The following is a 25,064-nucleotide window of genomic DNA, read 5'->3' as shown; positions in this document are numbered from 1 at the left end:
CCATGTTGGCCAGGCTGGTCTTGAACTCCTGACCTCAAGTGATCCGCCCGTCTCAGCCTCCCAAAGTGCTGGGATTACAGGCGTGAGCCACCACGCCCAGCCTTGCAATTCAGATTTGAGAGATGTCTGTCATGCCCCCACTGGTGTTAGTCCAGGCTTCCCCAGCTGTGCAAACAGAGGGCAGCATGATCTGATGGGGGAAGACAGATCTGCTCCTTGATACTGCACTGAGGGCTTAGCTTCCACACATCTGAAAGGCTTAGCATAAACAGTCACAGAACAAATAGAAGTCTGACTTATTTTGCAATTTACAAGGCTGATTTGTGTCTTATGCTCTGTTATCTTTCTGGCAGCTACTACGAAAATAGGTTTTCTCTTGGTTACTGGTCTATAACACTGCAGTATGTTGGAACATTACAACTATGGAGATGCATATTGGGATGCATCCCTCTTCATCCTGTGCTGCTTAGGCCTGCCAGGATTATTATGGGTTCAAATAAAGAAGCCCGGAGAATTGTAAGATAGCAATTGTAAGATGTTGAGGTGTTCTCACTGAGGGGCCCTGCAAGAGGAGGCTGGAAGTAATCTCAGCAGTTATCTTAAGATGCTCAAGGTACTGAGTACCTCTATGATAGTCTCTGCTCCCACCCTCCCTGCTCTGCACTGGACTCCACTACCAAATTCACCCACTTTCACCATAATTTGGGCCTCTGGACAGGGGCAGTGGTTGGATGAGGGTTTTGGGGAAGAGAGTTGGCAGGGCCTCCCTGGTGGCTAAAACCATCCTTGTGCTGACATCACAGGATGGTGGCAAAGACCAGGTTTGGGGATCCGAGAGTAGCAAGAGGGCAGGGGGTGGCTGGGGTTGGCTAGGGAGCTGTGGGCACAGGACAGGAGCAAGGTCCCAGGACATCAGGTCCTCTTCACAGGGAATTTCTCTCCTCAAAAAGAGTAGTCTGTGAAGACCACCAGATGGAACCGCAGAATCTCAGCCCTCCAGAGAGAGATAGGTGGGCTTATGGAGACTATCAGGTGCAAATCCGCATTGGTCAGATGGGGAAGCTGCAGCTCAGACAGGGAAGGATCCTGTCCAAGGCTACACTGCACATTTGTGGCAGAGCTGGGACCAGATTTTCCATCATCACCTGCTCCTGAAAACCCTCCCACAAGCCTGGCCCAAGGCTTGGTGGTCACTGAGCACTGACCGTGGCCTCTTTCAAGCGGTAGAAGTCGATGTGCAGGTAGGCATTGATGCCGTTGGAGGCGCCGGGCAGCGTGACGCCGTGAACCAGGAGCACGAACAGCACGAAGTAAGGCAGCGTGGCTGTGATCCACACCACCTGGGCAATGGATAAGTTCAGGTGAGAGCCTTGCTCTGGCCCCAATCCCGTGGTGGGCTGGCAGGGCACAGAGTCCTTTCCCAGGGAGCCAGTCATGCTCTTTCCCACCTTCCTTTACCCAAGGCACATGCTACAAGTTCCAGTTCTAGGCAAGGCCCTGAGGCAGAATCCAGGGCTAGACTAGTAAACAGACACAGGTCACACCCTAGAGAAGCTCAGAACCCAGGGTGAGAGTCAGCTGCACTGGGGATAGTACTATGATGGAAGCCAAGGGCACAGCGGGGCAAAGACTAGGTCCTCATAGCACAGGATGCCTCCTCATCCACAAAGCCACCTCTCCTGCCTCCTTCAAGGAAAGACTCTTGACTCCATAAAATGAAGAGCTTTCCCATAGATAGAGCTCTCTAAAGAAAAAGAGTCTAGAAAGGTGGTGAGGTACCTGTCATTGAAGTTGTTCAAGTGTTGCTATGAATACAGGCATTGGCAAAGGATTGCCTAGATCAAGGTGCAGTTCATGGACCAGGTAGAACTAAGTACACCCACTTTGTGCTCTCCCTTTTCCCCATCAGTCCTGTGTCCATCACACCATTGCTACTGGTTGCTGCATGCACCTATCTGACTGGCAGGATATTTAGAAATCTCAGTCTCTCCCTCTCCTCTCTCTCTCCTCCCACTCTCTTTTTCTCTCTCTCCATCCTCCCTCTCTCTCTTCTTGCCCTCCCCTCCCTCGTCTCCCTCTCCTCCACTCTCTCCCTATTGTTTACATCTTCCTCTTTTTCTTTACCCCCCCTTCAAGCATATTTTCTTTCTTAAGCATATTGCCCAGGAAGGGATGTGGCTGGACAGAAAGCAGAACCTCTGACCATTTTTCATCTTAGTGGGAACAGATGTGGGACACAGACACTGTATCTTGTTCAGGAACACACAAAGGAAGAGATTATTCCAGACTAAAAAGAAACACCCCATCCCCTTGTCCAAGTTGGAGGAACAGAAAAGAAAGGTAGAGGCAGGGATGGGGGTATTATGTGGGTTTCCTTGCTGTTCCTTCTCAACCTCAGCTACACATTCAAATACCCTGGGGGGAGTTATAGGTACAAATGTTAAAGCTCAGATCTCATTCTTGGAGTTTCTGATTTAGTTGGTCTGGCATGGGCCTGAAATGAGTATTTTTTTAAAGCTCCCTAGATGATAAAATTGTGCAGCCGGCCGGGCGTGGTGGGTCAAGCCTGTAATCCCAGCACTTTGGGAGGCTGAGATGGGTGGATCACGAGGTCAGGAGATCGAGACCATCCTGGCTAACACAGTGAAACTCCGTCTCTAAAAAAAATACAAAAAACTAGCCGGGCGAGGTGGCGGGTGCCTGTAGTCCCAGCTACTTGGGAGGCTGAGGCAGGAGAATGGCGTAAACCCCGGGAGGCAGAGCTTGCAGTGAGCTGAGATCCAGCCACTGCACTCCAGCCTGGGCGACAGAGCGAGACTCCGTCTCAACAACAACAACAACAACAAAAAATTGTGCAGCCAAGGTGAGAAATCACCACTAGGTAGAGACAACCATGGGTAGCCTTGCAGAAAGAAGGCTGTACCCAAGTAAAAACTCAGGTTAATGTCAAGGTAGTCAGACTCAAGGAGGACTCAGCTGAAACATGAGAAAACCTATAACTTAAATGCCAGATGGTTCCACCCCCACAAAGCCCTCGAACTACATAGCCCCAAGAATCTTCACGCATCCCTAAGGAGAAAGTGGAAACCTTGAAACATGAAAGTTCTTTGCCAGGATAAAAAGATATGGGCTCTAAATGAAAATAGAGACATAGAAAATAAAGCCATATGTTTTTTATACTTGTGTTTAAGGATGGGGATTTATCCTCTTCTTTTACTTGTCTTTCCCACTAGATCATGAGCCCCTTAGAAGTAAAATCCTATATTTTTCAAACTTGAATCCCCAGAACCTGGCATATATGAGTCCTAATAAATGTTTATTTTATGAATGATTGGACTAGGCAGCGGTGTAGATGAATGATTGGATTGTTAGGTAAATGGATGGATGAGTGGATGTTGGATTATGATTGGGTAGCTGGTTAAAAGGATGGATAAGATGATTAGGTGGGTGGAGAGTTGAGTAGATGGATGGATGGATGGATGGATGGATGGATGGATGGATGGATAAATGGATGGATAGATGGATGAGTGGTTGAGTGATAAATCAGAAAGTTAGTGGATGAGTAAGTCAAAGAATAAATGCATAAACAAGTGAATGAATGAGTAACTGAGTCAGCATGGGAGTGAGTAAATGCACAGTGGTAGACACATCTTCTGGGCTCAGAAGGAATCAGGAAAGCCTCCTCTGTTTCATGTTATCCACTTGTTTCTCCATCACTCCCTTGTTCTAAGAAGGTCTTTGTGGAAATGGGATTTCCACTTGTTTTCTTTCAGGGAGGCAAGAACAGGAGGGCCAAATTGCGTAACAAATAAGGAGGGAAACATGCCCTGGAAAGTGAAGCTGTTGCATCTGGGTGACTTTATGTTAATCAATCTTGGATTCAGTCTCCTGATCTGGGACAAATAGGTGTAAGCTCTTGGCAAAAGGCACAAGGAGGAGCTCTCACATCTCCTTGTGATTGTTTCTAACTGCTCAGGTCTCCTAAAGCTTATGTCAATAGCTGCAGCCCAGCTGCAATGCCCAGCCCAGCAAACCAGGTGAGACTACACTTCTGTCATCACAAAACAGTATCTTGACTTCTGACTCCAAGGAATCTCCCATTGGGCCTGGAGGTGGCCCTGCATTGACCATGTTTGATGGCTATGGATTCAGTTTCCCTAAGGAATACATCAGGCCGTGACTGAGCTGAGACCCTGACTATTAGTCAAGCATCAAGATAGCAGGGAACTTGTTTTGTCTGTGCCCATGCGTTCAAAGCTAAACCATCTGAGTCCTGTTGAAGATTCTCAGAATTGGCAGTGGGTGTTACTTCAGCTGCCTAAGATCTTGTGTTGAAAGAAGGATTCCTGGATCTTTGGCCAACAGTTCACTCATGCTCACATGTACCCTGAATGCACAATGGGTAAACAGAAGAAAGGCTTGGGTTCTGTCATCTCCACCCCAGGCTTCTCAGCTCTCAGAATTCCAACTTGCAACACAGCTCTGGCCATGAGAACCTAGACTTAGTCCAATTTTGAGAACAAGATCAAGAAAGTAATGAGCAGCCCATTGGTCTTGGCAAATGTCCTTAGTCCCTAAGGGAGGTCACTGCTTTCTATGACTTTAAATCCATACCTGCTGGTGTTTCTATGGATAATTTGTGGGGTTCCAGGGTACCAAATTCAAACTGATGGCTCACAATCAAAATGAGGACCTTGGCTCCATAAAAGAAGGACCTTTCAAATTGATAGAGCTCTCTCAAGGGAAAGAGCTGCCCAGGAAGGTGGTGAGGTGCTTGTCACCAAAGTTGTGCAAGCCTTGCTATGAATCCAGGCATCGAGCAGAGGTCTGCCTAGATCAAGGTGAGGTCCACAGACCAGCAGCATCAGCATCACCTGGGATCTTGTCAGAAATGCAAATTCTCACCTCATCCCCACTGAATCAGACTCTCTCAAAGAACGACCCAGGAATCTGAGTTTTAGCGAGCCATTTTGGTGATTCTTATACAATGAAAGTTTGAAAAACACGGCCCAGGACCTGCTCTAAGGTTGACTTGGAAACAGATGACACATGTCTGCACTTTATTACTGTGCATCTGAATCAATTTACCCTTTACTGATTAAGAATTCATGATCCTCTGAACTGGGTTTTAGGGACATTTTCACTAACAATAAAGACACGATTTTACAAAGCGGGATTTATGGGGTGTGGGGTAGGCACTGATGTTACTGAAGAAAACACCAAGCTACAAATATTTTAGTCTATGCCTCACTCATGTGTGAACGATGCTGTTCATTATAATTGAGTCCAATCCAGTCACTAAAGTAAGCCAGGACCAGCACAGCCTTCACTTGCCAAGACTGGAGGTATGAACATTTGCAATTCATTTGAGGCCAGCTCTGAGGCTATGGAAGCCTGCTAAGAAAAGCTCAATGTCCTGTTCTAGGTTCAGTCTGGAAAGAAATAAGCAATACTCTTGGTTTTCTCATAAGCCAGTTTATAAAAACAATTAAAGACAGAGTACAGGAATGTCCTGAGTGAAGCTCCCCATTCTAGAAATCTCATCTCCATGGACTGCCTGTGGCATGCCTGCTTAGGGACTTATGCAAAATGTGGGCTGTGGCTTCGGATGGCACATGCAGAGGGGACTCATATTCCTCTCTCATTGTGTTTCTACATGGGGGACTTTCCTGGTGTAACACCCTGGTTCGTGCCTCACCACCTTCTCTGAAGGTGCATTTTGGAAAGAACTGAGCATGCTCAGCCCCACTCCTCCTGGTCTCTTTTGCATCAGCCTGCCTGCAGACAACATATACTCCACTCTAGCCAAGAGCTAAGCTAAGTGGGACAGGCTCTACTCTCTTTGGTGATGGCTGTGGGGAACCCAGTCTCGGAGTGCAATATTAGAAGTCTATGGTTGTCCTATGCCAAGGGCAGAAGCAGTATAAAGCTCCTATATCTTCTGCAGTTCACAGGAGTGGGCCCTGTCTCCCCTCAGGGTCTCTGTCTGTGCCTGCAGAGGCCAGGAGAACTCTGTTCCTGGTACCTAGGAAAGGTGCAGAGAGTGCTAGACCAGGCTGGCCTGGGACTTCCACATCTCTACGGCTTTGCTTATGTAGTTCCTTCCACTGAGAATCCCTTCCCTCCACCCCACCTCTACCTGTGCCTGCCTGACCTCGTAGGCCCAGCTCGAATGCCACCTTCTCTATGGTCTTTGGAGACAGTTTCAGTTGAAAGAGCTTCCTTTCTCCACTAACGCAGCATCTCACACTTTTTGACCACGACTCATGCTAAGAAATACCTTCAATATTAAGACAAAATACACATAAACTTACAGATAGCTGTAACTGAAACAAAAATTCCAACAGACAGCTCTTACTTTACTATGTGCAATGATCTCTTATTATCTAGACTTTTTCATTTTTAAAAAGTGTGATGACCCACTAAGCTGATTTAATTATGGTTTTTAAACTCACAGTTTGTATTTCTATTGAAATGTAATTCGACTACTGGATGTGAAATTATCTCCAAGGTAAAGTTAAGCTTAAAAAATAACAAGATATATAATAGTGCACATAGTTTGTGACCACTGGTTTTTATTAAATGGGGACACACACATATGTCTCTGGATAGAGACCCAAGAAGCTGGTGACATTGGTTGATCCATAACCTGCCTGCAATACACATAGACTAAAGCAACTGAAGAAGGAACCTGTCTTATTCTCGCATCACTAGTACTAGCATCAAGCCAGGTACATAGTAGGTGTCCATAAGTGGTTGATAATTTGAATTAAATTCAAAAGAATACTTAATGAAGTTTCCCAAACTTATATACCCACCCATCCTTCAATCACCCAATAAATATTTACTGAAGACATACTAGGTGCCAGGCATCAGAATGGTAATGGTCCTATCCCGGTTTTGCTCGACTCTAGACTTTCTCCAAGCCCTGGTCTGCATTTTGTTTGAGTGTTTTCTTAGGGTAGATACTGTGTCTCCAACATGCTGATAGGAAATTCTATCTTCAGTTCTCGATGGATTTCATCCCTACTGGCTGCTGCTCTCCTGCTACTTTCTTTGCTCTCAATGGCATGACCAAGAACTCTAAGAGTATCAGAGAGAACTCTGGTGCACACCCCCTTTCCCAAATCAGTTGCCTAATGAGGCTTCTCCCAAATTAACAACCATCTGATTAAGGTAGACTGTTGAGGTGTGGCCCCCAATGAACTCACACCTGTGTGTAATTCCCTTCCATATGGACACTAGGTTTTACCACAACACTTGTTTTAGCCATCGGGACAATAGCAAGAATGATGCAAGCAGAGATTGGAAGAGCTACTTGTACACCATTGTGGCTTGTCTGCTTGGAACATGTTCTTGGAACTCAATTGCCATGCTCTGAGAAGCTCAAGCACCATAGAAAGTCTATGTGGAAACATTCGAAGATGCTCTGGTTGGCAGCTCCAACTTAGCTCCCAGCTAGTGCCAACTGCCAGCAATGTGTATGCACCATCTAGAATAGCCAGCCCACTGAAGCCATGTAGTCCAAGGAATATCACATGAAGCAGAAGGACGACCCAGCTGATCCCCATCAACCCACAGAATTGTGAGAAACAATAAAATGGTTGTTATTTTGAGTCACTACATTTTGGAGTGGTTTGTTACACAGCAGTAGCTAACCAGAACACTGGAAAGAACATTTCCCATCCACATCCTCTTTAATACAGTCAAGCTTCTAAATAGACCCTGTAGAGCCCAAATGGGGTTGTTGTTCCCATGATGTTCCTCGGGCTAAAAATCAACAGGAGCCATTTCCTGAATATTCCTCACCCCTGAGAGGCTGACTACAGGGAGACAGTTTCACCCAAGTTCAGAGTGCCAACTCTGGACTGGCCCTCATGGGTCATCTAAAGCTATGCTCTTCTCGTGAAGGCACCTGGAACTCTGGGGGCACTTCTTTCTGTACCGGAGGAAACACAAAATCCAGCGTACATCTGAATATCTTCTAGAGCATTGTTTTTTTCCTAAAAAATTCAGAGTGGGGATTTATTGATTTTATGGTCATATTCCAGAGTAGGATGCAACATTTGCAAGAAGATTTAGGTCGAGATTCAAGATTTATCAAGGGCATATTGATAGCATCTCTAGACTTTGTCCTGAGGCCTTTGGGGTATCCCAGTCCCTAGTCTCTGCTATTAGGGAAGCTTTGGCAGGAAAGTGTGAGAAACTCTGATCCACTTATACCCCTTCAACCTATTGTTGGCGAGACACAGACTTGGGAAGGGAAGGGAAAGGAAGGAAGGGGTTTGTCTAAGTCACTGGCAGAATTGGGGCTTGAATCCAGGCTTTGCACTTCCAGCTCCATCTTTTTTGCCCACCAACTACATAATTATTGCTAGAAATAATCACACCCACCAAGGTTGATCACCCAACCGAAAGAGAAACAAAGAGATATTACCTTTCCTGATGTCTTCACCCCTTTCCAGAGGCTAAAATACAAGACGATGACGACGACCATCAGACAGAGCAAGAGCTGCCACTGGGGCAGGCCGATGTCATGAATCCCGCTGCTCTCATGAAGGTGCAGGACACCACGCCTGCCCAGAGGAGAGGGGAGGGGACCAGGGTAAATGGTGTCAGGGAGGACAACAGGGGCCGTGACCACAGGCCAGTCCTTGCAAATGCACACTGATGGAGACAGGACCTGGCCACTCTCCCCTAACTCGGGGGTCCCAGCCACTGCCATGCACCACAATGGGCCTGCCCTGGTCAGCCATGGCCTGTGCCCAGGACCAGTCTGTCCTAGGAGAGGCAAATCATCTGGGGAGATTCCAGGCTTATGGCTGCTTTTAAAAGACAAAAGTCTCTTAAGTGCCTGTTGCTCGCCTAGCCTTGGAGTAATAAATAGGGAAGGTTCCTGTCCTCATAGAACTCACACTGTAAGGAGCAGTTCTCAGCAGGAGGGAGGACTATTTTGCCTCCGACCCCCACCCCAGAGGATATTTGGCAATGTCTGAGATTTTTTTATTGTCCTGACTTAAGGAGAGGTGGTGCTACTGGCATAGAGACTATAGGTGCTGCTAAACATGCTGCAGTGTACAGGACAGTCTCCAATAACAAAGAATGACCCCTCCCAAAAGGTTCATATTGCTTAATCTGAGAATCCCTGGTCTAGAGACTGAGACAAGAGTGAGCATTTCTCCTATTGGAGAACAGCTACTAAAGCTAAAGATATGCTTACCCTGTGCCCTAGATATTGACTCAATAGAAAATTGTACACATGTTCACCGAAAGACATGCTCTAGAATGTTTATGGCAGCATTATTCATAATAACCCCAAATTGCAAAGTACTCAAACATCCATCGACAGTGGAATGGATAAATTAGGATATATTTATAAAGTGGAGTATTTTTTTTTTTTTTTTTTTTTTTTTTGAGACAGGGTCTCATTCTGTCACCCAGGCTGGAGTGCAGTGGCACCATCACGGCTGACCGCAGGCTCAGCCTACTCAGGCTCAGGTGGTCCTCCCACCTCAGCCTCCCCAGTAGCTGGGAGTACAGGTGTACATCACCACACCTGGCTAATTTTTGTATTCTTTTGGAAGAGACTGGGTTTTGCCATGTTGCCCAGACTGTTCTCGAACTTCTGGGTTCAAGCGATCCAACTGCTCCAGCCTCTCAAAGTGCTGAGATTACAGGTGTGAGCCACCACATCCGGCCTTAGTGGAGTATTATACAGCAATTACCTCCAAAGGGATGACTCTCGCACACACTGCTGAGAAAAAGTCAAAGCCAGAAGAGTACTTTTGTCTGACTCCAGTCATATAAAATTCAGCAACAGGCAAAACTGACCTATAGGATTAGAAGTCAGGAGAGGTGTACCCTGGGATGGGGGTGAGGGGGTTACTGACTGGCAGAGAACATGATGGGGACTTCAGGACACTCATCATGCTCTTTCCTGATCTGGGTGAGGTTACTGGCTGTGTTCAACAGGTATCATTTTCTGAGCTGTCACTTGATGATAGTCACTCCTTTGAAATATGTTAGCTATCAATAAAGTGTTTGTTTTTTTGTTTGTTTTTGTTTTTTGTTTTTTGTTTTCGTTTTTGAGACGGAGTCTTGCTCTGTCGCCCAGGCTGGAGTACAGTGGCACAACCTCGGCTCACTACAAGCTCCGTCTCCTGGGTTCACACCATTCTCCTGCCTCAGTCTCCTGAGTAGCTGGGATTACAGAAGCCCACCATCATGCTGGGCTAAATTTTTGTATTTTTTGTAGAGACGGGGTTTCACCATGTTAGCCAGGCTAGTCTTGAACTCCTGACCTCAGGCTATCCGCCTGCCTTGGCCTCCCGAAGTGCTGTGATTACAGGCATGAGCCTCTGCACCCGGCCTGGTTTTTTTTAAATAAGAAAAACAAACAATTCTAAGGTGGTCTGAGAATATTGGGGTCCCTTGTACAATCTACAATGAAGAAATGATAAAGAGAATTGTAAACAAAATGACCGTTTGCTAATGAGAATCTAATCAAAGTCGGTTAGGAGCTAAGGAAAGGTCAAATAAGACAGACTGCTGAAACAATACAGCAGGTCCCAGGGGAGAGGGGTTCCCCTGACCATTCTGCACCCTTGCAAAGCAAAGCAAACAGAACTGGGAACAACTTGGTGTGGTATTTGCTCTGCACCCTAATTGTTCATTCCTCACTGAAGGCCCACTGTGAGCCAGCCCATCTGGGCCTTGGACACACACAGGAACTGCTCATGCACCGTCCTGACTCTGCCTTGGTGGGCTTGTATCGTAGCATGGGAGGCAACACTATATGCAAATTCACAATAAAGTATGACACATGTTGGGAGGTTCAAGGGAGCTGCAGGGGCCCCCACAACGAGAGGCCCCCACCCACTGGGTTCTTCTCTGTGTCTCACACTCAGAGGCAACAGTCAGCTGCACATTGCCCAACACCCTTCAAAGCCCAAATCCAGTGTCACCTCTCCTAGGAGGCCCCCTGATCACCCTTGATAGGAATCCTTCAACCCTTCCTGTTCCTGTGGCTCTTGACTCAGTTGCTAAGAGAGTCTGCCTGTTCCTGCAAGGTCAGGGCTAACTGTATACAAGGGTCTCCCAGGATGAGGAGGTGCATTAACCACTCCTGGTCGCCAGTGCTAAGCCCAGAACTGGCAGTTAGACCTGTTAGCTCATGAGAGATCATTGGATTAGAAACAGATAAATGCTCCCAGCCTTTCTTGCTAAACCCAACAATCCCTCTACTACTGAAAATGAGATTCCAGGATCACCCCAAGGAGAACGAGGAAGGAAAGAGGGTCAGTCTCCCACACACTCTCAATCTTTCTCTTAGCAACTCCTCCCCTCACTTGTGGCAAATTTCTAACCCTTTTGCCCAGATCTTTCATACTGCCCAGGGCACCACACATTTTCCCATGTGGAAACTTCCCTGTCTCATTCTATAGGCGTTTGCACTCAGCTAAAGGTCCATTCAGAAAGCAGCTGCTTAATAGATTTATATAGCCAGGCATGGTGGCTCATGCCTATAATTCCAGCACTTTGGGAGGCCAAGGCAGGCGGATCACCTGATGTCAGGAGTTCGAGACCGGCCTGGCCAACATGGCGAAACCCCATCTCTACTAAAAATACAAAAATTAGCTGGGTGTGGTGGTGCATGCCTGTAATCCCAGCTACTTGGGAGATTGAAGCATGAGAACTGCTTGAACCCTGGAGATGAAGATTGCAATGAGCAGAGATCTTGTCACTGCACTCCAGCCTGGGCAACAGAGCGAGACTCCATCTCAAAACAAAACAAAACAAAATAAATTTGTACTAAGGTGTTAGAGGCAAACAGCTTAACATATCATCCTTCCCTGGAAGGTAGCTTTAATTCCAAAACATACATTAATGGCAAAATTGTACACACCTGCAGTGGATAAGATCAATTGTCTGTCTGCCAGAGGCAGATGATAGCCCTTGCTGGAATCGTCACCAATGATGCAGGAAGATTCCGACTTGTAAGGAAAACATATACCCTGAGTCTGGAAACTTACTTAGCTTATTCTTGGGTAGGAATTAAATTTGTTTCCAGGCAGGTGAGAGAAAGGCTGAAGGCCACCAGTGAGGCTGATTCATTCACTCTTTCATCATTTATCCACTCAAAATAGATGTCTGTTATTTGAAAGAATGTGAAGGAAAATAGAAAAATGTGGCACAGAAATTGTCTGAGCTCTGGGGTCAGACAGACCTGGCTTCCCACCCTAGCCCTACCACCAGCTCCCGTGTGACCCGAATTCTTTTATTGATTCCACAAACTCTCTCTGCACCTCTGCTCTGAGCCAGGCAGTGTGCCACGGGCTGGTGGCATGGCTGTGGAGAAGCAGGTGATGGCTCCAGCCCCCTGGGGCTCTCAGGCAAGGGGACAGTAGTGAGTGTAAGCATTCCCCATCACCGAGTCTTTCCCTTTTCAGTAAAAGGACTCTGATGAGGGCCGAGTTATAGAATATCAGATAATAATACCCTGAACCCAGGAAATGCTCAATAAATGGTAATTATAATGATCATTATGGTTGAGTCCTAGGCTTCAAGGAGCAGCAGGTGTCAGCAAGGGAGTTAAGGGTACCCAGAAAACTCAGTAGAGGGGGTCAGTTTGGGAGACTCCGCTGTGAAGGTGGCAGGTGCCTTCTCTGCTGGTCAGAAAGGTGACAAGAGGTACACCGGTGTTGGGGAGGGAGCAGTCAGGAGAGGGGATGTGAGCATGCATGAATGAATGAGCAGAGTTGGGTAGGTCATCAAGGTCTACCCAAACCAATGCCCCTCCCCAGAATGGCCCCATCCCTGCAGCTCCCAGGCCAGCTGTTGTGGCCTTAAACTCTCACTCTGCATCATCTCCCCCATGCAATCAGTTGCCGTGTCTGGTCCCCGCTAATGCTGTCTCTTGGTTGCTCCCTCCATCACCACCCCCACTCTCCCCATCCCAGGCCAGACCCACATTCTGTCTGTGATGGTTAATATTGAGTGTCAACTTGATTGGATTGAAGGATGCAAAGTATTGTTCCCAGATGTGTCTGTGAGGATGTTGCCAAAGGAGATTAACATTTAAGTCAGTGGACTGAGAAAGGTAGACTCACCTTCAGTCTGGGTGGGCACCATCTAGTCAACTGCCAGTGTGGCCAGAACAAAAGCAGGCAGAAGAACATGGAAAGACTAGACTGGTGTAGTCTTCTGGCCTACATCTTTCTCTGGTGCTGGATGCTTGCTACCCTCGAACATCAGATTCCAAGCTCTTCAGTTTTGGGACTTGGACTGGCTTCCTTGCTCCTCAGCTTGCAGACAGCCTATTGTGGGATGTCACCTTGTGATCGTGTGAGTCAATATGACTTAATAAACTCATATGAGATGTATATCATTAGTCTGTCCCCCTAGAGAACACTGACTAATACACTGTCCTTCCAGAGTTACTGTAAATGACTCCCACCCTCTCCCAAATCCAGTCTCTCTGCCTCCCGTCAGCCCCCTTAAATCCACTGTCTGTGCCACTGCAGAACCATCCTTCCAAAGTGCTGTTCTAACCTTGCCACTCTCCTGCCTCCAAAGCCTTTGAGGCTTCTTAGCACCTAAAACAGTGGTTCTCATTGGGGGCAACTTTGCCCTTGCCTTCCAGGGACATTTGGCATGTCTAGAGAGACATTTTTGGTTGTTACATCTGGAAAGGAGGGAGATGCTGCTGGCACCCAGAGGGTAGAGGCCAGGGATGCTGCTAAACATCACAGATACACAAGACAGTGTGCACCCCTGTCCCCCAACAAAGAATCATCCAACCGAAGAAGTTGAAAGCATCGAGGTCCAGAGGATAACAATGTAAGTCTCTCAGAATCTGAGGCCTTCCATAGTCCATCCCATGCCAAGTTCATCCCCAGCCTTGCCACACCCTGCCTTTCACCCCTGGCAGCAGCAAGCTACTTGTCAGTCCCTGGTCATAGGGTGCATCCATGGCTCTGGGCCTGGGGACCTTCTGTTCCTTCAGCCAGAACACAAGTCTGAGCCCAATTTGTCTACCTGGCAAACTTCTCATCCTGTTAGTCCTAACTCAAAATGATCCCCTGACTTAGACCCCTCTGCTATGTCCTAAGAGAGAGAGAGAAAGCAGAGGAAAGGGTGGCAGGGCATAGGCATATTTAAAAAGACAGAGAAGGCCGGGCGCGGTGGCTCAAGCCTGTAATCCCAGCACTTTGGGAGGCCGAGACGGGCGGATCACGAGGTCAGGAGTTCGAGACCATCCTGGTTAACACGGTGAAACCCCATCTCTACTAAAAAATACAAAAAGCTAGCCGGGGGAGGTGGCTGGCGCCTGTAGTCCCAGTTACTCGGGAGGCTGAGGCAGAAGAATGGCGTAAACCCGGGAGGCGGAGCTTGCAGTGAGCTGAGATCCGGCCACTGCACTCCAGCCCGGACCACAGAGCGAGACTCCGTCTCAAAAAAAAAAAAAAAGACAGAGAACCAGGCTGGATGTGGTGGCTCACACCTACAATCCCAGCATGTCAGGAGGCCAAGGCAGGTGGACCCTTGAGATCAGGAGTTCGAGACCAGTCTGGTCAACATGGTGAAACTCCCCTCTGCTAAAAATACAAAAATTAGCCAGGTGTGGTGGCGTGCACCTGTAGTCCCAGCTGCTTGGGAGGCTGAGGCAGGAGAATCACTTGAACCTGGGAGGCAGAGGTTGCAATAGCCAAGATTGAGCCACTGCCCTCCAGCCTGGGTGACAGAGTGAGAATCTGCCTCAAAAAAAAAGAGAACCAGAGGCGTGTAATGACCCTATCTGATGCTTAATTCCACTACTTCCTGTGGTTTTATGGGACAGGTGTTGAATAATGTCAATTGTCATTTGGTTGACTTGACTATCCAAATAATGGTGGGGGCGGGGGGGGAAGCATGGAACCAATCGTCCTTCCCCTGAAACTTGCCAAAATGCCTCTGGTGTCCAATCTCCTGGTTGAAATGCCCCCCAACAGGCCCAGCTGATGCCCCATGCATGCAAAGTCCACTTTCAGGGTTGTAGAGGTTGTTTAGGTATTTCATCAGTGAAAAGATCTGGACTCCCAAGCTTACGCCCAAGAAAAGCAATGAGAATCCAGCCTCCTCTCCCCAGCAGGCCCAAGCCTTGGGGGTTAGTATAAGAAACTTGTTCTAGTTTTCCAGAAGTTTAATGAAAATGAATCATCGTTAAGTGTACCATCCAGGCTTTCTGAAGTCTACACGCCAAAAAAGCTCAATTTCTCACTTGATATTTAGCACAGATGATTAATACTAGGGTGGAGGGAGACTTTTCTTCCTCACCAGGGACCGGCATGGGGTGGAAGTTTTCTGTTGCCAGGCACATGTTCACCAAAGGTGGCCTTTTACAGATAAAGTTACAGAGCTACAGTTTCTTTTAGCGTGGGGCTGCTTGGCTTTGGGCCCAGAGCCTAGGGAGAATAGCAGTTTTGTTCCCTTGAATGATATGCTCAGTCCATCAGCCTAAATGAGTACAGGGTGATAACAGAATTGGCCAGGAGGTTTGGGGAAAGAGAAAATATTTTCTATTTCCTCAGGATTGGCACTACAAGTCCCACTCACTGGGTTCCCAAACTGAGTTGAGGGGACATTTTTCAAGCAGAAACATTTAGAAAAAAGGGCAGCATGCCATTAAAAAAAAGTCCAGAGGCAGCTGATGACAGTGCTGTGCATTACAAAGCACAGAGGCAGGCTCCAGGCAAGAAAGGGCGGTGTGAGAACTCCTATCTACTTGACGAGGCCCCTGCACTCCCAGCTCCGCCACTTACCTAAATCCCGAGCCTCTACTCTCTTATCTGTAAAATGGGAATAATTTCCACCTCCATGAACCGTGAAGATTAAATGGGATTTGGATGTGAGGAGATCCTCAGTGCTTGGCTGATGGTAGCAATGAAGGTTTGCACGGTTAGTGGAGGGAAGGTGAAGGAGAGGAAAAAAAGAGGGACGATCTGTAGGGCAGAAGGCTCCTAAAATAAGCCCTGTAGGCTGGACGAGGTGGCTAACACCTGTAATCCCATCACTTTGGGAGGCCGAGGTGGGTGGATTACCTGAGCCCAGGACTTCAAGACCTGCCTGTGCAACACGATGAAACCCCATCTCTACAAAAAGTACAGAAAGTTAGCCAGGCATGGTGGTGCACGCTTGTAGTCCCAGCTACTTGGGAGGCTGAGGTGGGAGGATTACTTGAGCCTGGGAGGTCAAGGCTGCATTGAGCCGAGACTGTGCCACTGGGTGACAGAGCAAGACCCCATCTTTTTTAAAATAACAAACAAACAAAAAACAACCCTGCATTCAGTTCTACCTGCATCCCCCAAACCTTTCAGCCCAGTGCATGAGGAGGCCATCTTTTCCCACCACTCTCTGCTTACAGCTGAGCTTGGAGGAAGCTTAGGGCTGTAATTAAAGTAAGTAGGGTCTCAAAACCTATCTCACCTCTTCCTCCTGTTGGATGTCTCTGCTGGGGCCGACATACTAGCCATGAAGACATCAGAGGAGGAATCAAATGCAAACTGGACTAGAGACAAAGTTATCATTTCCCAATTTAACTTACAAAACAAGGGTTGCCAAGAGTAAAAAGAAAAATCATGTTTTTTCCTTCATGGGAGGATGAGGGGGAGAGCGTTCAACCAATCATATGTGTCGGCAGCACTCTCTGCTCCACTATTCTTTACCACCTTCCCCTCCAAACCATGTTCATAAGACAGAAAGGCCTAAAACCCCCACCTGCAAGCTCTCTGATGGTTCTGGAATTTTTTGAGACCATGCTCCTCCTCAGAAGATTGAAGGAGGCCCTAGATTTTCCATGACATGAGACTAAAGAGATGTCAGCCTGACTCCAGCAGGAGTCTTACTCCAAGACAGTAGAGTGCAGTGAGTAAACAGGGGCTTCCAACATTGGCTGGATGTTAGAATTGCAGGAGGGGCTATTGATGGAAATTTCTGTGCCCTGGTTGTACCCGGACCAATGAAATCAGAATCTCTGGATGTAGAATCCAGGCCTCCATGCTTTCCAGGTGATTCTGATGTGCAGTCAAGGTTTAGAACGCTGGGCTAAAATCTTGGGCTTTGGAGATAGACTACCTAGGTCCAAACCAACTTTTAATGCCACTTGTAAACTCTATGACCTCGGACAAGTCACTTACTGATTTGTGCCTGTTTTCTCATTCAAAAAAATAATTTTAGACCACCGTGGTCAGTATTAAAATATAGTATAGAAAGGGTGCTTTGCACTATGGCTGGGATGCAATCTAAACTGGGTAAATATGATGTGTGACCATGACGGTATTTCTGCATAATAACAAACATGTATAATGGATAGAGGCCAATATAACACAGCGGTTAAGGGTGCATGCTGTGAAGTTCCCCTGCCAGGCAGGGCTGGGGTTAGAGTGAGGAGAAGTGAGCTCCTACAGTGCAAAATGGAAGGAGATGCCCATTCTCAGGGTCTTGCAAATGCATGCTGGCTGGGTCCAAATCTTGGCTCTGTGCAGTAATAGTTGTGTGGTTGTGAACTTTGCTGTCTCAACTGTGAAATGAAGCCTCCCCAAGAGTGTGATGAGGATAAGAGTTACAGAAACCTCACTAGGTGGGTGTGAGGCTTAAATCAAAATAATACATACGAGGAAGTTAGCAGAAAACCTCATACACATGGTAAGAGGTTAGCTATTAATGTGATGGTGAGGAAGACAGGTTTCTTACAGCAGATGCTCACGTTCAGTGACAGCAATGGTTCAGATCCTCCGGGAGGGCTGGAGAGGTATTTGAGAATTTGATGACAACTATAGACCCTCTCCAAGAAAAATTCTAAAACACACAATTTTTACATATGCATGTTAGAAGTCCATGGGAATCATGGATGAAGACAGGTGGATGCAGGTACAGGACCCTTAGCAAATTCTCTGCAGTGAACCATTGAGGGTATTTCCTGGATCCTGAAAACACTGACTCCCTGAGCCCCAGGAGGTAGTAGACTTTCCAGAGGTCACTTTCAACCAAACTAAATCCCCTTGGCCCTGCTGCACCAAGATGGCAGGGAAAGAGATGGTCCCAGGATAACCCCCATCTCCAGATCATCAGGACTCATTCCCAGGTTCTGGGCTTGGGGAATCCATAGGACTGAAGGAGAGGAGCACTAAAGTTTTGTTGTTTGTGAATATGGTTTTTTTTTTTTTTTTTTTTCACACTTTTTTGCACTGGCCACATATGTCTATTTAAAGGTAAATAAATTAAAATTAAATTAGAAATACAGCTCATCAGTCACACTAGCCACATTTCAACTGTTTGGTAACTGCCTGTGGCAAGTGGGTACTGTGGTGGATTGCACAGATATAGACCCTTTCTATCATGGCGGGAAGTTTTATTGGGAAATCTTGCACTAGGCCAGGACTCAGCACACCATGGCCCCCAGGCCAAATCTGAGCTATGGACTGGTTAGCTATGACCTGCGAGCTAAGAATGGTTTTTAGAGGTAAAATAAAACAAAGAACATGCAATAGGAACATATGTAGCCCACAAATTCTGTAATATTTACTCTATGATCTTAAGCAGAAAAGTTTGGGGACCTCTGCTCCAGACCATGAGTGCCCTAAGGGTGGAGTTCAGGGGGAATCTATCCTGTCTGCCCCACAGCTTGTAACAGGTACTTTCTGCTTACCTGCTAGCATGTTTGTGTAGGGATTGATGAAATGGAATTGACCCATGCCTGAGGGATGAAGACAATGGATGCTACATTGTGCACAGAGCGCTATGCAAACATTTTAAATCAGGTGGCTGAAAACAAGTCAGTCATCACCCTCGTCAAGGACATAAATGGATGAAGTAGAGGCTGAGAGGATTCAGGGAAGCCACAAATTAAATAATGATGGTTATGAGCTCACACCCAACAGAATGGCTATTAAAAAATCAAAAAATAACAGATGCTGGTAAGGCTGCAGAGTAAAGAGAAAGCTTATACACTGTTGGTGGAAATGTAAATTAGTTAAGCCAGTGTGGAAAGCAGTTTGGAGATTTCTCTAAGAACTAAAAATAGAACTACCATTCGACCCAGCAATCCCACTACTGGGCATCTACCCAAAGGAAGATGAATCATTCTACCAAAAAGACACCTGCGTGTGGATGTTCACTGCAGCACTACTCAAAATAGCAAAGACATGTCATCAACCTAGGTGCCCATCAATGATGGACTGAGTAAAGAAAATGTGGTGGCCAGGTGCAATGGCTCATGCCTGTAATCCCAGCACTTTGGGACGCCGAGGCAGGTGGATCACCTGAGGTCAGGAGTTTGAGACCAGCGTAGCCAACATGGTGAAACTCCGTCTCTACTAAAAATTCAAAAATTAGCTGGGCGTAGTGGTGGGTGCCTGTAATTCCAGCTACTTGGGAGACTGAGGCAGGAGAATCACTCGAACCCAGGATGCAGAGGTTGCAGTGAGCCAAGATCGTACCACTGCACTCCAGCCTGAGTGACAGAGAGAGACTCGGTTTAAAAAAAAAAAGAAGAAGAAGAAAAAGAAAAAGAAAATGTGGTACATATATACCACGGAATATTATGCAGCCACAAAAACGACAAAATCATGTCCTTTGCAGGGACATGGATGTGGCTGGAGGCCATTATCCTAAGTAAATTAATCCAGGAACAGAAAACCAAATACTGCATGTTCTTAAAAGTGGGAGCTAAATACTGAGTACACATGGACATAAAGACAGGAACAGTAGACACTGAGGACAACAAGAGTGAGGATGGAGGGAGGGAGAGAGGGGGACAAAAGTTGAAAAACTACCTATTGGGTCCTATGCTCATTACCTGGGTGGCAGGTTCAATCACACCCCAAACCTCAGCATCATGCAATGTACCCATGTAACAACCTGCTTGTGTACCCCTGAATCTAAAATGAAAGTTGAAATAAAATAATAATAATAATAACAACAATAATAGTTATGGATTAAGACCACAGAATAAAATAAATATCCAGGGGCCCATACTGATATAAATGAATAACTGAATAAATAAATAAATAGGGGAGAAGGGACAATTCTTCCTTAAAGAAGAATTCCAATCAGCTAATCTAGAAGGAATGATAGGCTGTCTGTGGTGGCTCACGCCTGTAATCCCAGCACTTTGGGAGGCCAAAACGGGTGGATAATCTGAGGTCAGGGGTTCGAGACCAGCCTGGCCAATATGGTGAAAATAATATGAAAATCTCTATTAAAAATACAAAAATTAGCCAGGCATGGTGGTGCACACTTGTAATCCCAGCTACTCAGGAGGTTGAGGCAGGAGAATCACTTAAATGTGGGAAGTGGAGGTTGCAGTGCGCCGAGATGGTGCCACTGTACTCCAGTCTGGGTGACAGAGCGAGACTCTGTCTCAAAAATTAAAAAAATAAAATAAAATAGAAGGAATGATGGAAATTATAAGTAGATAAACATTATGGTAATAGTCCTTACTTGCAAGAATCATCAATGAATGCTAAGAAATGTGGACAAAAATATGAGAATCAAGATATTTGTATAAACTCAATGTATGTCCCTAAAAGACACTTATTACTTAAAAAAAGAAAATAACTTTCTCTACACAGGAGGAAGCTGGCAATCTCCACCTTAATCAAGTGTGCAAGGTTAACATCACAAGCAACAAGACATTGATAGCATGTCTCCCCACCCCTGATGGAATGCACTGAGGAGGGCACAGCATCATTTCTAGGACAATCTTGCCAAAACGCATAACCTCAGTTTAATTATGAGAAAACAACAAACAAACTCAAATCAGTATTTCACAAAATACCTGGCCAGTACTTTTCAAGTGTCAAGGTCATGAAAATCAACGAAGAGCAAAGATTGGAGAAGATTAAAGAAACGTGGCAATTAAATACCAGAAAAGAACATGAGTGGGAAAATCGGTGAAATTCAAATAAGGTCTGCAGCTTGTTAGCCAACAGTGTATCAATATTAATTTTCTGGTTTCAAACTCATACCATGGTTACACAAGGTGTCAACACTAGGGGAAACTGGGTGATGGGTATATGCACTATTTTTACTACTTGTTTTGTATAACAGTATTTCAACATAAAAGTTTCTTTTTTTAAATGATATTCTGTCTTGCACCAACGGCCAGTGCTTCTCATGCACACATGGTCCAGATAATTTCCCAGAGTTGCCAACAGCTGGACTGCTTCCCACTTCTTGAATTTTCTCCAAGCTCTGATTATGTTCCCCTACGGGAACTCCAGAGGGACAGCAGCCCAGGGTGAGTCAGACTACAGCTTCAGGGTCAGAGCAACTTGGGTTCAACCTGCAGCTCATCGCCTGCCCTTGAGCCCCAGCTCTTCCCTTCTCTGACGTCATCAGTTCCCGTGTCACCTCCTCAGAGGGGTCTTCCCTGACTACCCACGCAACCGTTCTTTTCCCTCCAGGATTGATTTTTCCCACACACCTGGTTTCAGTTCCTTAAGAGCAGTTACACACCCCAGAAAGTGTTGCATTCCCTGAAGTGCGCACATACTCTAAAACATCCTCACTCCCTTACCCGTTTACTTGTGTATTATCTTCTCTCCTCCACTTTCCTCCCCCAGAATGCAAGCTCCTCCAACTACTTCGACCATAGCTGTGTCCTCAGCCCCTCACCCAGCATCAGGCCAGTGGCCGCTCAGTAAACATTAACATCCTGACGGCACGTGTCTCCTTGGTCTGTGGCTTTCCTTGGTGTTTGGCTCAGGTCATATCAAGCACTGGCCTCAACAGGCCCAGCACAAGGGGTCTGTGACTTACTCATAAAACTCCGCTGCCGGCGTGAACTTGTACTTGGAGTACTTGGTGTGGTTGCCAAGCACGGAGCCATTGAGGAGCTTGGGGTCGGTACAGTTGGGGCTGTTCCAGGTGTGGCCACAGTCGGTCCAGGGCAGGTTGAGGGTGAAGGAGGAGAAGAGGTAGTAGAGTGACCAGGCGATGATGACGTTGTAGTAGAAGCCAACGTACAGGGCGATCAGGATGACAGCATAGCCAACGCCTGGAGGGGAACAGGGGGTAAGGCAGGGGTCTCCCAGGCCCAGGCCCACAGCCACCTCTCCTTGGGTGTGGCTCCACCACTGCACTCCCATTCCCTCCGCCTCTCATTTCCTGTAACACAGCGGTCGCAAACCTTTTCAGCACCAGGGACCAGTTGCATGGAAGACAATGTTTCCACAGATTTGGGGGTGAGGATAGTTTCGAGATGAAACCGTTCCGCCTCAGGTCATCACGCGTTAATTAGATTCTCATAAGGAGCACACAACCTAGATCCCTCGCATGGGCAGTTCACAGTAGGGGTTGTGCTTCTGTGAGAATCTAATGCTGCGGCTGATGTGACAGAAGGCGGAGCTCAGGCGGTCATGCGAGATAGGGGGAGCAGCTGTAAATACAGATGAAGCTTCACTTACCCCCTGCTCACCTCCCGCTGTGTGACCCAGTTTCTAACAGGCCGCCGACTGCACAGTTACTGGTCCACGGCCCGGGGATTGGGGAAATGTGCTATAGCAGATTGCCAGAGTCTATAGGCGCCTGCCATCTCTTTGCCTGATAACTCTCTCTTTCCACTGGAGCTCCCCTGCCCACTCAGCCACCTTCTTGCTCCCAGTGGGCAGCCATGTTAGGAGCTGGATTGTGAGTATCCAGCTCCCTCGCCCCATGGGCAGGATAACACTGACGGGTGTTCACATTCTCCCCTGATGGGACTGAGCTCCCTGCCTAGGGTGGCACTGATTTGGTGGTGCACGCCCTTTATGGCTGCCTCCCCTTCCCTACCACCAGCTGCTGCTCTCTAAGGATCACCTCCCACACTAACTACTTACGCTTAAATCCTTGTCTCCGAACTGCTTCTGGGGAAACCTAACCAAGCACTCCCTGACTGGAATTTCAGCCCTGTGTGCTTTCTGGGTCCTATTCTCAATCACCTGCTTCGGGTGCCAGTATCGTGTGCCTCAATGTATCATAAGCTCCTTTAGGGGTAGTTCTATAGCTTTTTTCTAGGGTAGATGTATTGTTTACCTACCCAACATTGCTTTTTAAGGAATTAGCCTTAAGTTATGATTAGCCTGTGAGGTGTGGGTGAGGCATATGACTCAAGTTAAACCAGTGAGAATCTTCTCTGGAACCTTTAAGGAAGCTATGACTCTATAGGGGTTTTTGTTTGTTTATTTGTTTGCTTTTGGTAAAATTTAAACTTGGTAAAATTTAAGCCTGGAGTTGCTGATGGCCATCCTTGCAGGTACTCGAGAAGAATTTACCTGAGACTGATGCTAACAGAAAAAACAGATCTGAAACACTAAAAGAGAGATAGATTCCAGACATCATTATTTGGGCATCTGGATCTGTCTATACCTGAAGCCAATCCCCGGACTTTACTGTAACAGAAGTAAATTCTCTTTTATATTGAAGCCAGTTTGAGTTGAATTTCTGACAATTAACAACAAGAAAAGTAACGAATGCACATGTCTTATAAGACTCTTGCACCAGCTGTATCTCCCACAGGACTGAGTACAGAGGAGGTACTCAGGAGACACATGCCAGCTGAGAAGAGGCTCATGGGAGTCACCCTGGCCCTCGTTGCGACCTGTACCCAGTTCTCCAACCAGTGCCTGGGAGAGACTAACTCTTCCTCCATGCCCTTCTCCCAGCTGTATAGGGGCCAAGAAATAGCAGTTGCTCTGGCTACTTTCTGCAGATATGTTCTTAGTCCCAAATGCAAGTAGGCTTCATGTTATATTTCAGCTGCTATCAACTAGTTGTGGCTATTGTACGAATCAGCTTTCAGGCTGGGCTCAAAAAGATCCATGATCAATTTCTAATGTCTGCCATGGGAGCAAAAGGAGAGACTAGTGGTATATGTGCTCGGTACTTCTGATACTTATGTAAAAATTTCCCATACAGGAAATAGACTCTCTGGTCACTCAGCAGGTAAAGCTGGAGTAGAACCCAGGTTTCCAGAATTTCTATGCTAATGCTATTCCCAACACACTGAATGCTCTCCATGTAACTTGGAATGGTGGAGAGTCTTGACCTTGTCAATACCTGTGAACCCCACATGACAGGAGGTCTACCTTAGATCTCACCACTGGAGCAGATTCCCCAGGGGCAACAGGGAAGCCTTTATGAACAACCATGAAACTTCCTCCCACCCCTTCTTTACCTTTGAAGAATGGGCAGATTTTCCACACGGTGGCAGCCCCCTCCCGGTTGTACTGTCCCAGAGCCAGCTCCATGTAGAACAGGGGCATCCCCGCGATGATAAGGAACAGTGTGTACGGGATCAGGAAGGCACCTGGAGGACACAGGGGCACAGTGTGACCTGACAGACCCCTGCCCCCTCTGCCCAGGTCTTGGATCCGTGTCTGCAAGAGCTGCAGAGATCCCGGGCATCTGCTCAGCTGGCTGTTTCCAAAGGTGACGCACAGCAATCAATACTAATCATCATAACAGTAACGGTATTTGTGGTAGTAATAATCATAACCATAATAGTGAGATTCTGTGGTCAAATTAGTAAAATCTAGGTTAAGCAAAGCAAAATAGATTTGCTTCTTGCAGGCTTCTCCTAGTCTTTGATACACAAGTGCATGCTGTGATGTGTCAGGAGGGGGATCACAGGTGTAGCCTTTACCAGATTTATTTAAACACTGAACATTTTCTTTCGTGAATCATCACTCTGGGAATGCCAGTCTAACCCAAACTCTTCCTTTTACAGGCAAGAAAATTGAGACCAGAGAAAAAGAGACAGTGCCTAAATTTACATGACGGAGTTTCTAATTTTGCTGGTATCCATATCACTTAGGGTTGCATGTGGCTTTCCCAAACATGATCTCACTGGATTCTTCTTAGAGTTTCACAACAGCTTGCAAACATAATAACCAGTCAGGGTCATTACGTACCCCCAGGGCAAGCTGAGGGGCAGAGAAGGGAGTCTAATGGCTCCTGTTGGTGCTGTTGGTAGGTAAGGGAAGCCGGATTCACATTCCGGCCTTCCAACCCACTAGGTCCCCATTGTTATAGGCGGCTGAAGCAAA

The 25,064-nt window shown here is 46.8% G+C and overlaps 1 protein-coding gene across 3 annotated transcripts in view; it reads right to left on the bottom strand.

Moving 5' to 3' along the window:
- SLC6A2 (solute carrier family 6 member 2) overlaps positions 1–25,064 on the bottom strand; it is a 49,588-nt gene that overhangs the window by 11,496 nt on the left and 13,028 nt on the right. For all 3 annotated transcript variants that reach the window (XM_023209845.2, XM_023209844.1, XM_023209846.1), the window contains 4 exons: positions 24,194–24,325; positions 21,799–22,036; positions 8,438–8,576; positions 1,206–1,340 (listed from right to left, as the gene is read on the bottom strand). In XM_023209845.2, coding sequence (XP_023065613.1) covers positions 1,206–1,340; positions 8,438–8,576; positions 21,799–22,036; positions 24,194–24,325 — 644 coding nt within the window. The remainder of the gene's footprint in view (positions 1–1,205; positions 1,341–8,437; positions 8,577–21,798; positions 22,037–24,193; positions 24,326–25,064) is intronic.

Source organism: Piliocolobus tephrosceles, chromosome 17 (genome assembly GCF_002776525.5).
Source record: "Piliocolobus tephrosceles isolate RC106 chromosome 17, ASM277652v3, whole genome shotgun sequence".
Taxonomy (NCBI): domain Eukaryota; kingdom Metazoa; phylum Chordata; class Mammalia; order Primates; family Cercopithecidae; genus Piliocolobus; species Piliocolobus tephrosceles.
Note: the sequence above shows the minus strand (reverse complement) of the source record. Positions and strands in the feature narration are given on the sequence as shown.